Genomic DNA, 14,889 nt, shown 5'->3' with positions numbered 1-14,889 from the left:
ATATAGTCTGGTGTACCGTGAAATGATCTAATTTGGGCTAAAAATATTTTTTTGCAAAGCAGTAATTATAGTCTGCAAATGATGTGTTGTTGTTGAGTGTCGGTGCTGTCTAGAGCTCGGCAGAGTAACCGTGTAATACTCTTCCATATCAGTAGGTGGCAGCCGGTAGCTAATTGCTTTGTGGATGTCGGGAACAGCGGGAGGCAGCGTGCAGGTAAAAAGGTGTCGAATGCTTAAACCAAAAATAAACAAAAGGTGAGTGCCCCTAAGAAAAGGCATTGAAGTTAAGGGAAGGCTATGCAGAACGCAACTAAAACTGAACTGGCTACAAAGTAAACAAAAACAGAATGCTGGACGACAGCAAAGACTTACTGCGGAGCAAAGACGGCGTCCACAAAGTACATCCAAACATGACATGACAATCAACAATGTCCCCACAAAGAAGGATAAAAACAACTGAAATATTCTTGATTGCTAAAACAAAGTAGATGCGGGAAATATCGCTCAAAGGAAGACATGAAACTGCTACAGGAAAATACCAAAAAAAGAGGAAAAGCCACCAAAATAGGAGTACAAATAAGAACTGAAACAGTACACACAGGAAAACAGCAAAAAAGTCCAAATAAGTCAGGGTGTGATGTGACAGGTGGTGACAGTACACCTACTTTGAGACAAGAGCTCTAGTGATGCATGCTTGGTTATGCTTTAAAGTCATATCCAACAATTGCGACGACGACTTTTTACTGTCAAGAGAGTTTCGTTTTTTAATGATTTCTGCTAGTGGTGTGCCTTAAAATTTTCCAACGCAAAAAATGTGCCTTGGCTCAAAAAATGTTGAAAAACACTGTGCTACGGGATATGCCTGTTTGCTCGCCAAATGCTTGAGCCGGTGCTGAGTTTGCAACCGGGCATGACGTCGGCTGCAACAAAGTTATCAAAATATGGTACTCCGTAGTACCGATTCCATTGGGGCCTATAGAAGTAGCGAATTGGGCACCCATCCCTCTGAGAAAAGAGTGTGGTGTGATTTCAGTGGTAAAAAGGTGTGTTTGAGTGAAGGAAGGTATCATGTTGGAGTGTGTTGCTTGCCAGGCTGAAAGCATGCATTGTGTCAGCTGTCTCCACTCAATGACAAAGCCAGGGTTTTCAAGGCCTTTCTCAACCACGCTTGCTTGACAATTCCCTGTAAAATCTATAAAAAAGTTGATTTTTTTCTTTCAAAATTGGATACGGACCTTGATATCTCAGTGAATAAAGCATGCATCCTACGGATAAAAGTATGCAGAAGGTGTCTAAGCTAAGGGAATGGGCATCAATCACTCTTTGGTAAATATACAACTGTTGGACTTTTGTAGTCAGCAGTGTTATAACTTTGCTCAGCCTGCCACACCCTGGCTGTGCAGTAAGACGATCCCGTAGTTCCCACGCCAACCATGTCCGTATCAGCAACTACGTCTTTGAGCAGGTGCTGAGGACAAAGCTGCAAACGTTGAAGCTTTTTTGATGATGACTCCATTGAAAGGTTATATATAGAGCTGCATCCATTTACCTCAAGGTTTTTTTCTACCATGACTTGACAGCTGAAAGTGAAAACTATTGGTGGACCGTGTTGACCTGAGCTGCATATACAGTAACCATACCAGACATGTCCAGACGCAACATGATACCACCTAAAGTTTGTCACCTTAGCCAATAACAGCTTGGTTATCATTTACAGTCTTATCCCCTGTATTGACTCATACATAACACAAGTTACCACTGTCTTCATATCAATAAGAGAAATATAATATAAAATAAAAAAATTGGATGCAGGAATATATATATATATATATATATATATATATATATATATATATATATATATATATATATATATATATACATACCTGTGGCGGTGGGGGGTGTGGCTATGGGTGTGGTCACCATGACATCATCGAGTAATTTGCATAATTTACTACAATGATATTTTCTCTAAAAAGGCTCAAAAAATGTATACTTACTAATTAATAATAACAGTTTTCTTTTAAACATCCATCCATCCATTTTACAATATAATTACAACACTTTATGTACATATTTATATACAGATTTGAACAATAAGTTATTCACTGAAATATATTTATTAATCGTGGTTCTTACAAAAAATATATCTTATAAAATATAAAAGCTAAAATGTCTCCTAAGGCTCTGCCCCTTTAATTAGTGCATACTAAATAATTTAACTTTAGCCTACTACTACAACCATATTATTTACCAGCAACATAAAGTGAAACAGAGGCAGAGGTGTCCTGCCACAGTCAGTAACAAATAAACAGAAAACAGTAGTGGTCAAATACAAATAAGGCAACAAGAGAAGTATCCTACACTTCTCTTTTGTAAAGTAAATCTGAACAGCCTATATGGGCATCTACATCAACTATATGATTTGCCTTAGAAGCTGGACAGGACAAAAAAAAAAAAAAAAAAATTTGTGGCGGACCTAATTCTTTTGTGGCGGGCCGCCACAAATAAATGAATGTGTGGGAAACACTGTATATATAGAGTGTGTATATATATATATATATATATATATATATATATATATATATATATATATATATATATATATATATATATATATATATATATATATATATATATATGTTTATGTGTGTATATGTTAGGGGTGTAACGGTACACAAACATTTCGGTTCGGTACGTACCTCGGTTTAGAGGTCATGGTTCGGTTCATTTTCGGTACAGTAAGAAAACAAGAAAATAAAAATTTTGGAGTTATTTATTTACCAAATTTGCAAAATCTTCCACCAAAAATATTTTTCTTAGTGTAATATTTGATGTGAAGTAATGGGAACCCTGGATAGGTCAATAATTCATAATAACATTGATTTTGATTCAATATTATGTTTTGAGCAATGACAGTTTGAAAGAAAAAAAAAAACAGCTTTGTTTTATTAGTCAACATTGCAACTTTTTCTAAATGACATTTAACCTTTAAACTTTTTTATTTCACTTTTGTTATGTTTTTGTTTATTTTAATAGTATTTTTAGAATGTGCCGTGGGTCTTTAAAACATTAGCTGTGGGCCGCAAATGGCCACCGGGGCACACTTTTGACACCCCTGCTATAGATAATAAAAGATTAAATGATAAATCTATGGATAAAAAGCAGAGCCTGGCGACGCATGCGCGTTTATCATAACTCTCTCTCTCTCTCTGTCTCTGCCCCTCCCTCACCAATGCTGCTGTTTGTTTTGTTTTTAACCCCTTCTTAACCCTGAACGTACATTGAAAATACACGCAACCCTAACCATGTCCCGCTTCACTACAAGCTTTCCCACAATCCATTAGGACCCTCACGCTTTAATCAGGCTTTGTTACGCTTTAACGCCGCATTGCATGCCGCTCTAAAGTGCCGTCAAAGCGCCGTTGGTGTGAACCTAGCATTATCAGCACATCTCTTTCCAATGTTTGCGAATGTACAGTATGACCGATCTGATAACATGGTCAGAGTGCAGAAGCGTTACTACTGTGACGGCAATGTCCGGAAATAGCCGAAAGTATTCAGAGCGGAATAATCAAAATGGCTGACTGAATTAGTTGCGTTTTGTGATGTTTAAACTATGTTTTCCCATACTTTGCGGATTGTAAATACAATTGGATATGGTTTAATGAATACAATGAAACACAATTAATAGGGCTGTGAATCTTTGGGTGTCCCACGATTCGATTCAAAATCGATTCTTGGGGTTACGATTCGATTCAGAATCGATTTTTTTTTTTCAATTCAACACGATTCTCGATTAAAAAACGATTTTTTATTTATTTATTTATTTTTTTTTAAATTAAAACAATACACAACAATACCATAATAATGCAATACAATTTCAAAACAAAACCCGACCCAGCAACATTCAGAATAGCAATAAACACAGCAATTGAGAGCAATTTAGAGGAGACACAAACACCACACAGAACAAACCAAAAGTAGTGAAACAAAAATGAATATTATCAACAACAGTATCAATATTAGTAACAATTTCAACATAGCAGTGATTAAAAATCCCTCATTGATATTATCATTACAAACATTAATTAAAAAAATTTTTACAAAAAATGAACAATAGTGTCACAGTGACTTACACTTGCATCGCATCTCATAAACTAAATGTCTAATGATAATGTCAATGAGGGATTTTTAATCACTGATATGTTGAAATTGTAACTAATATTGATACTGTTGTTGATAATGTTCATTTTTGTTTCACTACTTTTGGTTTGTTCTGTGTCGTGTTTGTGTCTCCTCTCAATTGCTCTGTTTATTGCAGTTCTGAGTGTTGCTGGGTCGGGTTTGGAATTGGATTGCGTTGTTATGGTATTGCTGTGTATTGTTTTGTGGGATTGATTAATTAAAAAAATAAAAATTTAATAAAAAAAATAAAAATAAAAAATCGATTTTTTAAAAATGAGAATCGATTCTGAATCGCACAACGTGAGAATCGCGATTCGAATTCGAATCAATTTTTCCCCACACCCCTAACAATTAACTACATAAAGTCAATTTGTTTTTCCACTCTACTGGTACTTTAAAGTGACTCACTCCATGGACAGTTGTGCGTTTGGTCCAACTGGCTGGTGACGTTTTTTTCAAGTTTATTTTGAATGCCATTTGTGTCGAAATAGCTTTGCTCCAAGTTCCACATTTACACCGGCAAGTCACACCGACCTCACTCTCTCGGCTTCTGGACGTTTCACCCTTCATTCGTGCTCGCTGCTATGAGCAACAGTTCATCCTCGGTATATTCAGCTTCAAAAAGATAAGGTTGCGAGTCCTCGTGTGTCCAAAAATAGCCGTCTGCATTGCAATAACAATTAAAAAAAAAATATATATATATTACTCATTTTTGACATTTTTATGACTGAGTGCCTTCCGGGTCCCCGGGACCTCACTTAGGAGGAGCGAGCGCTAAAGGTAAAAAAAACAAAAACAATTTTATGTATCTGTTTTGAAAATGAAAAAAATCCAAATGGCCCACATATTGTTACATCTTTCAGTGGGAAAAGTTTGCACACTCCTGGTTTAAGACATGCCTGTAACTAGTATGTCATCTTGTTGTGACTTCTGTCTTAATGTGGTGCTTTTCCCATGGCTGACCTTCCACAAGGTGCCCCCCCCCAGCGTGTGAATATAGCTTTAATAGGCTGTCACTGATAAGGTTTGTATGGACCCTGCTGACTAACCACACAGTGCGTGGCCATCTTGGCCCCCACTTGTGTTGCACTGCAGTGCAGATTGGACGTTTGCTGCAGTCCTTGACTTCTGTAAAACTTCTTCTGTCATACCCTTTTTAAAAACATATCTGATAGAGGCTCTAGGCTAGGGGGTTTTACTGCCTTGTTTTCGCATCTTGTCTGAAAATCAACCTTTTTCCTGTTGTTAGGTATTCGATAAAAAGATGGGGAGTTACAGATTTTCTCTGTTCAAACTGCACAACCTTTGGAAAATGTAACTTAAAAACCCCAGCCTGAACCTTGCCTCTTCCCGGTATTGACATCCAGATGGTGAAGTATCAAGTGGCTCTATATTTAACTGCAGTAAGGTGTATGTGTATGGATGTGCATACCTCAGCGGGTGTGTGCCAGCGGCCTGTTACTCACACTCCAGCAGAAATCTAAAGAGTCAGAGCAGTACCAAAAAGTCTATGACCATTCATCAAAGATTGTTACGTTTGAAGCAGTTCAACAATCAATCAATCAATCAATCAATGTTTATTTATATAGCCCTAAATCACAAGTGTCTCAAAGGGCTGTACAAGCCACAACGACATCCTCGGTACAGAGCCCACATACGGGCAAGGAAAAACTCACCCCAGTGGGACGTCGGTGAATGACTATGAGAAACCTTGGAGAGGACCGCATATGTGGGTAACCCCCCCCCTCTAGGGGAGACCGAAAGCAACGGATGTCGAGTGGGTCTGACATAACATTGTGAAAGTCCAGTCCACAGTGGATCCAACACATCAGCGGGAGTCCAGTCCACAGCGGGGCCAACAGGAAACCATCCCGAGCGGAGACGGGTCAGCAGCGCAGAGATGTCCCCAACCGATGCACAGGCTAGTGGTCCACCCGGGGTCCCGACTCTGGACAGCCAGCACTTCATCCATGGCCACCGGACCTATGCGACTCCCCCTCGCAAGGGACAGGGGAGAAGAGGAGAGAAGAAAAGAAACGGCAGATCAACTGGTCTAAAAAAGGGGGGGTCTATTTAAAGGCTAGATTATACAAATGAGTTTTAAGATGGGACTTAAATGCTTCTACTGAGGTAGCATCTCTAACTGTTACCGGGAGGGCATTCCAGAGTACTGGAGCCCGAATAGAAAACGCTCTATAGCCCGCAGACTTTTTTTTGGCTCTGGGAATCACTAATAAGCCGGAGTTCTTTGAACGCAGATTTCTTGTCGGGACATATGGTACAATACAATCGGCGAGATAGGCTGGAGCTAAACCGTGTAGTATTTTATACGTAAGTAGTAAAACCTTAAAGTCGCATCTTAAGTGCACAGGAAGCCAGTGCAAGTGAGCCAGTATAGGCGTAATATGATCAAACTTTCTTGTTTTTGTCAAAAGCCTTGCAGCCGCATTTTGTACCAACTGTAATCTTTTAATGCTAGACATAGGGAGGCCCGAAAATAATACGTTACAGTAATCGAGACGAGACGTAACGAACGCATGAATAATGATCTCAGCGTCGCTAGTGGACAAGATGGAACGAATTTTAGCGATATTACGGAGATGAAAGAAGGCCGTTTTAGTAACACTCTTAATGTGTGACTCAAACGAGAGAGTTGGGTCGAAGATAATACCCAGATTCTTTACAGAGTCTCCTTGTTTAATTGTTTGGTTGTCAAATGTTAAGGTGGTATTATTAAATAGATGTTGGTGTCTAGCAGGACCGATAATCAGCATTTCCGTTTTCTTAGCGTTGAGTTGCAAAAAGTTAGCGGACATCCATTGTTTAATTTCATTAAGACACGCCTCCAGCTGACTACAGTCCGGCGTGTTGGTCAGCTTTAGGGGCATGTAGAGTTGAGTGTCATCAGCATAACAGTGAAAGCTAACACCGTACTTGCGTATGATGTCACCCAGCGGCAGCATGTAAATACTAAAGAGTGCAGGGCCAAGAACCGAACCCTGGGGAACTCCGCACGTTACCTTGACATAGTCCGAGGTCACATTGTTATGGGAGACGCACTGCATCCTGTCAGTAAGATAAGAGTTAAACCAAGACAAGGCTAAGTCTGACATACCAATACGTGTTTTGATACGCTCTAATAAAATATTATGATCGACGGTATCGAAAGCGGCGCTAAGATCAAGAAGCAGCAACATAGATGACGCATCAGAATCCATCGTTAGCAATAGATCATTAGTCATTTTTGCGAGGGCTGTCTCCGTAGAGTGATTTGCCCTGAAACCGGATTGAAAAGGTTCACAGAGATTGTTAGTCACTAAGTGTTCATTTAGCTGCTGTGCAACAGTTTTTTCGAGAATTTTGGAAATAAACGGAAGGTGGGAGACCGGTCGGTAGTTTACCATGAGGTCAGGATCGAGGTTAGGTCTTTTGAGCAGAGGATGAATAACCGCTTTTTTGAATGCTAGGGGAACAGTGCCGGAGGAAAGTGATAAGTTTATAATATTTAACACTGATGGACCTAATAATACAAACAGTTCCTTGATAAGTTTCCCAGGAAGTGGGTCAAGTAAACATGTTGTTTGTTTTATCCCACTTACACGCTGTAATAATTCCTCTAATGTTATTTCATCAAAAATAGAGAGACTATTTTGGAGGGCAGTGTCCGTCGTATATACAGTCGTATTTGTGTTAATAGAGCCCAGTTGTAGCTGGGATGCGTTTAGGGATAAGTTGCAAGGAAACGTAGATTAAACATTTTACACCAGTGGTCCCCAAACTACGGCCCGCCCCGCCACCAATATCCGGCCCGCAGGAAGCCCCAAGTTAAAAAAAAAAAAATATATATATATATATATATATATATATATATATATATATATATATATATATATATATATATATATATATATATATATATATATATATATATATATATATATATATATATATATATATATATATATATATATATATATATATATATATATATATATATATATATATATATTTTTTGTAATTATATTTTTTAAAATCTGTCCTTTCTAATCTATTTTGTACTGCTTGTTACTCTCTGGGTCTCCTAGCCGCTGAGGCAAATCATATTGTCTAAAAATACATTTTCCCATCAATAACGTGACATCATCACTCTTTCAGTCATCTATGCCAGTGGTCCCCAACCACCGGTCCGCGGACCGATTGGTACCTGGGCCGCACAAGAAATTAAAAAATAATAATAATTAAAAAAAATAAAATAAATTATTATTATTATTATTTTTATTTTTTTTATTTTTATTAAATCAACATAAAAAACACAATATATAGATTATATATCAATATAGATCAATACAGTCTGCAGGGATACAGTCCGTAAGCACACATGATTGTATTTCTTTATGAAAAAAAAAAAAAAACCACCCCCCCCCCCCGGCTTTTCAAGCGTTGACTGGTCCGCGGCTACAAAAAGGTTGGGGACCACTGATCTATGCAACATTTTAAACAAAGAACCACCATTACATGTTATGTAGACCAGGGGTCCCCAACCTTTTTGTAGCTGCGGACCGGTCAACGCTTGAAAATTTGTCCCACGGACCGGTGAGGGAGGGGAGGGGGTTGTATTTTTTAAAAAAAGGGTGTATTTAAAAACATTTTTTTTTTTTTTACATAAATAAATACAATCATGTGTGCTTACGGACTGTATCCCTGCAGGCTGTATTGATCTATATTGATATAGAATGTATATATTGTGTTTTTATGTTGATTTCATAAAAAAAAAAAAAAAAAAAAAAAAATTTAATTCTTGTGCGGCCCGGTACCAATCGGTCCGCGGACCACTGATGTAGACCACAAGGAAGTCTTTTACATTTAGAAAATAATAATAATATGACCCCTTTGATGCACCTTATAATCCGGTATGCCTTTTGTATGAAAAAAAGACCTGTATAGACCCGCTTATCTGCAGTGCATTTTATAGTCCAGTGTGCCCTATGGTCCGGAAAATACGATAATTTAATTATTTGAAAATTATTCCATCAAGTACAATTTATATCTAGTCTGAAAAGAACAACATTCTACAAATGAGAATATTGCCAAGAGTAAGATGCAGTGTTGTTTCAAGCTACTAGTTTTTGATCAGATAAAAGAACAACTTGTTTTGAATTGTCTGTATCTTCAGTATTCACCCGTTTCTTTAAAAAGTAGGGAAAAACATCAGAAATCGAATTTTTGGTGGAAAAATCTGAGATTAGATTTTTAGGCCATATCACCCAGACCTGCTGGCGTGCTAAAGTCAGACCGTTGTCCAACCCAACACAATCGACAATACTTGACTCCGATTAGAGCTTGATCCTTACAACATATGCCCATCTTAAATGACTCCAGGGGGCCTTGGGGGTTGCCTCAGGGGAACCTACACCCTGGCTGACTTGGATAAGAATTCCTGCCAAGTGACCAAGTGACGATATTTAGTGTACATAAGATACCTGCTTCTTGATCTGACCCTGAGAGAAGCATGTACACTATGCAGGCCTCAGTGTTGTGGTTGGATGGACATGACTGCCAGCTTCTGGGGCCTTGTAATCTGTAGTCTTTATTTGCTCTGACCTTAAATGCCGTCCTTCCTCTGACAAGTAAAGCCGTGTTCAGCCCAAAAATAGCTCTCCGTAGATGATGATGATGATTTCAGTCTAAGTTTGAAGGGAAAAAACATTGCAGGGCAAGGTTATCAGGGCGCCTTCCTCATCCCCCCTCAGCATTCCTGTGGATGAATGTTGGGATTCTGAGAAGATTAATGTTAATGTAGCTACATGCTTCTGCAGATAACATTAGGCACCTCCAGTTTATAGCTCAACTTCACTGGCGCTACTTGTAACTTGGATTTAAGTCAAACGCAACATTTTTGCCTTCTTGTAAGAGACGTTGGGGAAAGAATCTTCTGAGCATGTTTCTGAAACCTAACTTACATTTGAAAAAGACACACCAGCTGATCTAAGTAGAATTAATGAGACTGTTTGGACACTTTGGGTTAAACTTGGACTGCATGAAAAGGTCCTTTTTAGATTTAGGTCTCTGCCTGTGCAAACTTGAGCTACAGCGCCACAAGGAGTTATGTCAAAAAAACAATAGTACTCTTTTAAATCTACATTTTTTCACCAAAAAATTGGTTGCTGAGTTGGTCAACAAAACAATTCAAACGCGGCTTGTTCCTATAAGACGCTGGTGAGCTGCTCAAGTTTGAGCCTTTACAACAGATGTTGCATATTACATTGTTTTGTATTTTTGATACTTTATCTATGATGCTGGTTATAACATGGAGGACACAAATGTTAGTTATCGTACACACTACAACATCATGCTTTTAAATGATTGATTGAGACTTTTATTAGTAGATTGCACAGTACAGTACATACACTACCGTTCAAAAGTTTGGGGTCACCCAAACAATTTAGTGGAATAGCCTTCATTTCTAAGAACAAGAATAGACTGTCGCGTTTCAGATGAAAGTTCTCTTTTTCTGGCCATTTTGAGCGTTTAATTGACCCCACAAATGTGATGCTCCAGAAACTCAATCTGCTCAAAGGAAGGTCAGTTTTGTAGCTTCTGTAACGAGCTAAACCGTTTTCAGATGTGTGAACATGATTGCACAAGGGTTTTCTAATCATCAATTAGCCTTCTGAGCCAATGAGCAAACACATTGTACCATTAGAACACTGGAGTGATAGTTGCTGGAAATGGGCCTCTATACACCTATGTAGATATTGCACCAAAAACCAGACATTTGCAGCTAGAATAGTCATTTACCACATTAGCAATGTATAGAGTGTACTTCTTTAAAGTTAAGACTAGTTTAAAGTTATCTTCATTGAAAAATAAGGACATTTTAATGTGACCCCAAACTTTTGAACGGTAGTGTATTCCGTACAATTGACCATTAAATGGTGACACCCCAATACGTTTTTCAACTTGTTTAAGTCGGGGTCCACGTTAATCAATTCATGCTAGGTTAGCCTGTTAGTGGAAGCAAACCAAAATGTTCAAACGTAAAGCTAGCATGTCTGTAGTTGACTGGCGGATAGTTAGCACAGCTCCAGGCGGCATTTTGGAAATTTGAATTGAAGAACTTTATTTGATTAGGACACTGCATATCCATCAGCATATGAGCAAAGTATCACAGTAAATATGCCAACATTAGCTGCAAAAGCTACATTTCGTCTGTTGTCCATAAAAACAGACATCCTGCATACTTTACAAGATAACTTACAGTCAATATTAGCAATAAAACAAGTCAACATAAGGTGATCAACTAAGTGTGTACACTCCACTGGGTACACACATAATAGACACAATGGAAAATTGTACAAAATAAATCAAACGTTCAGTATCATAGGAAAATAAATAAAGCAATAAAGTTTTATTATAATGGTTGCCCACATTTTTTATTGCTTTATTTATTTCCCCTTTGATACTGTAATGAATCTTTGATTTACTTTGTACAATTTTCCATTTTATCTAATAGTTGTGCACTTTCATTTTTGAAGTTGTTCTTGATTTATTGTTATGTCAAGTGATTGACCACAGCTGTGACTATTTAAGTACATCACTTCCTGTCGAAAACTGCAGACTCATTAAGACATTTTCGAAAACCAGTGTGTTTGGTAGCGCCTGTGCAGTTTGTATTGAAATTATTAGAAGGACACGAGTGTTGCTGGCCTCGCGTTCTCTTGAAGTACACTTTTTGCCGTGCACCTCTTTATTTTGGTTTTATTACGTTTTTTGGAGAGTGCGTGTTTTTGCTGTGTTTTGAACTTGATATGTCCATAAGGTAGCATTTTCTTTATCGCTTGTGGCTCAAAGTGAACTGCAGCCAAGTTCCCCCCCTCTACGGCACGGCCCGAGGGTAAAGTGCCGTTAGATAGTTATAGTTACGCGTTATCGCGTTCATTTTGACAGCCCTAATTATACCGTATTTCCTTGAATTGCCGCCGGGAATATAGTATTCGCCTGCCTAGAATTACAGCCGGGTCAAACTCGTTTCGCAAAATAATTAGCGCATGCTTGGCACTTCCGCCGGGTCAAATATGAGTCATTAAATGACTTCCGCCTCCTGGTGGTAGAGGGCGCTAGTGATCCTTCTTGCGACTGCTGGTACTGCAGAAGACCGGTGCTGCAGAAGAAGACAACAGGCAGTAAGAGTGAGGAGCCATTGTTTGCTTGCACTTTTACCATGGAGGATTACATATCTAAAATAAAACAGTTTTATAAACTGGACTTTCAATCGAAGCAGGACGTAGTACTTAAAGGAAGATCTCCATTGAGACAGAGAGACTTTTAAAACTGAAGAAAGATAAGGAAGACTTCTATAGGAGCTGCGCATGGACTCATTTATACCTAAAGGTAAGACCATAATAACGTTTTTTTTTTATTAAATGTGCTTTTCATGATAAGGTAAGCGCCGGAGTGAGAAGAGGTTTTTAAATAATTAACGCATGCTTGTCAATCCCGCATGCTTTTGGTAAACGCAGGAGTGAGAAGAGGTTTTAAATTAATTAGTGCCCCTGCGGCTATTCAAGGAAATACGGTAATCTAAGACATTTAGTTAAGAGTTGGACAATTCACATATGCATCCTCCCCAACAGTCACTAAAAAACTCTTCAGCCCAACTCTCTTTCCTCTTCCTTCTAAAGTCTTATAGTGACAAAGCCTTCTTCTTCTTCATACAATTCGGTAGATTCCAATCTTTGCCACTGGCATTGATTTGTTGCGACCCAAAACAGAGCTAACGGCAGAACTTTCATCATGGCTCGCAATAAACGCCATCATTACGGCCCTCCTCACACAGAGGTCCATCTGTGGAACTGTTAAAGGATCAGAGTACGTCCATAAAATTGCTTGAGGTATTTTCACGGACCAAAACAATTTGTTTTACCGGCTTGAAAAGGTGTGACTTGTAAGAAATGCAGCAGTTCAGAAGCTGTTGTCATGATTGAGCTCCCACAGGAAGGAATGTGGGTCCGTACCGTCAGTTTGGTTTCCACCCATCTGTGAAGGCATCCTAGCCCACATCAGACTCCGTGCATCCACATACCAAGGGGCTCTGTGGTTTTGTTGTAACTATTAAGTCATGCAGCTCTGTTTGTGTAGCACTTGCCTTTGAAGCTACAAGTCATTGCAACGCGTTACCTTCTGAAATGAAGTCCCTCACTAACCGAAATCTGTCTTCTTTTCTCCTTGGTGTCCCTCCATCCCTTCCCCCGCCATCTGTTTGTGACTTCGCATGAACGCAGGTAAGAACAACTTCATTCATTTCAAGAAACCACCACTTCTCATGCACCAGTAAAAATGCTCGTTTGAGCCTTTGTGGTGTGCTGTGGCGTGTAAATGTTGCTGCCTCCAGGGGGCAGCATGGCCTCACCAGTAAATGGGACAGCAGATTACTCATTCCAGAGCTTGTACTTCATGTTGCTTCACAGCCATATCTTGTCGGCTTTGCTCGGATATCATCTACTCCAAGGTCTGCTAATTTGTCAAATTGCATCCGCCCTTGACGCCTGTCATCTACAATTATGCATTTGTATAAGCCAATGGTGTGCCGCTGAGACCTTGATGTCTACCAAGCACCCCTCTCTTGTTTTCCCACATGCAGATCCTAAAAGCTTTGATAAATATTGTTATATACCAACTTAAAGAGCACTCTCAGCAGTTAGTCGGGACTACATTAAGAGAGTCTGAAGAAGTCTTCCTTGCGGGTTGAAAATGAAGCCGTTAACGCGGTAGGCAGCCTATCAAGGAGGAGTAGTCTGTCAGAAGTTATCGCTTGGTAAATGGAAATGTCAGCGCGATAAGATATAATGTTTCTGCCTCTTTTTCTACTTCATTAAATTACTCTGTTCTGAATTTTGATTTGATAGATTTCTAAAATTGCGAAGCATCTTCAGTAGCATCGTTAAAGGGGAACTAACTGGTCTTTTTGGGGATTTCACCGATTATTCACATTACCTAGGTAAGACAATTTGCATTCTACCTTGTAATATACAGCAAGTACGAGGCAGCTAACAATGCAGCTAATTGGAGTACACTTTTCCGCCCAGGAAGCCCTCTAAAAAACCTCCAAAAATACTTAATTTACATCTCGTGACCTGAATTTTAACCAAGTATTAGCGATATCGTTAGTATATTCCTTCATTCCACACTCCATCCAGCTGTATAATCACTCGCCATACAGCAATAGATGATATCTGTCTATTACCTGATACCTGACATGTTAGCTACTTCTCTTTGTTTATAATGTCTGTATTCTGCTGGATTTACTCTCTATTTTATGCTGCAGCTGTTACATATACTGTAATATTGTACAGGGTAATTGTTATATTTTGTATATATGATGTAAACATATAATATAATATATCAGTATATATCATATACTGTACATCAGGGGTCACCAACCTTTTTGAAACCAAGAGCTACTTCTTGGGTAGTGATTAATGCGAAGGGCTACCATTTTGATACACAATTAAATAAATTGCCAGAAATAGCCAATTTGCTCAATTTACCTTTAACTCTATGTTATTATTAATAATTAATGATATTTATCTTTGTGGAAACACTGATCATCTTAATGATTTCTCACAATAAATATATATAGAAACAGATAAATATCAATATGCAACACTTTATTTTTATATTTTCTCTAAGTGCACATTTTTC

At 38.5% G+C, this 14,889-nt stretch overlaps 1 protein-coding gene across 3 annotated transcripts in view; it reads left to right on the top strand.

The window, feature by feature from the left end:
• LOC133639515 (cilia- and flagella-associated protein 251-like) overlaps window positions 1-14,144 on the top strand; it is a 128,710-nt gene extending 114,566 nt beyond the window's left edge. Inside the window, exon 4 of one of the 3 annotated variants that reach the window (XM_062032870.1) lies at window positions 13,470-14,144. In XM_062032870.1, coding sequence (XP_061888854.1) covers window positions 13,470-13,730 — 261 coding nt within the window. In that variant the 3' untranslated portion in view covers window positions 13,731-14,144. The remainder of the gene's footprint in view (window positions 1-13,469) is intronic. The other 2 variants (XM_062032868.1, XM_062032871.1) reach the window with 2 other exon arrangements.
• Window positions 14,145-14,889: the final 745 nt, after the last annotated feature.

Source organism: Entelurus aequoreus, linkage group LG22 (genome assembly GCF_033978785.1).
Source record: "Entelurus aequoreus isolate RoL-2023_Sb linkage group LG22, RoL_Eaeq_v1.1, whole genome shotgun sequence".
Classification (NCBI taxonomy): domain Eukaryota; kingdom Metazoa; phylum Chordata; class Actinopteri; order Syngnathiformes; family Syngnathidae; genus Entelurus; species Entelurus aequoreus.
Note: the sequence above shows the minus strand (reverse complement) of the source record. Positions and strands in the feature narration are given on the sequence as shown.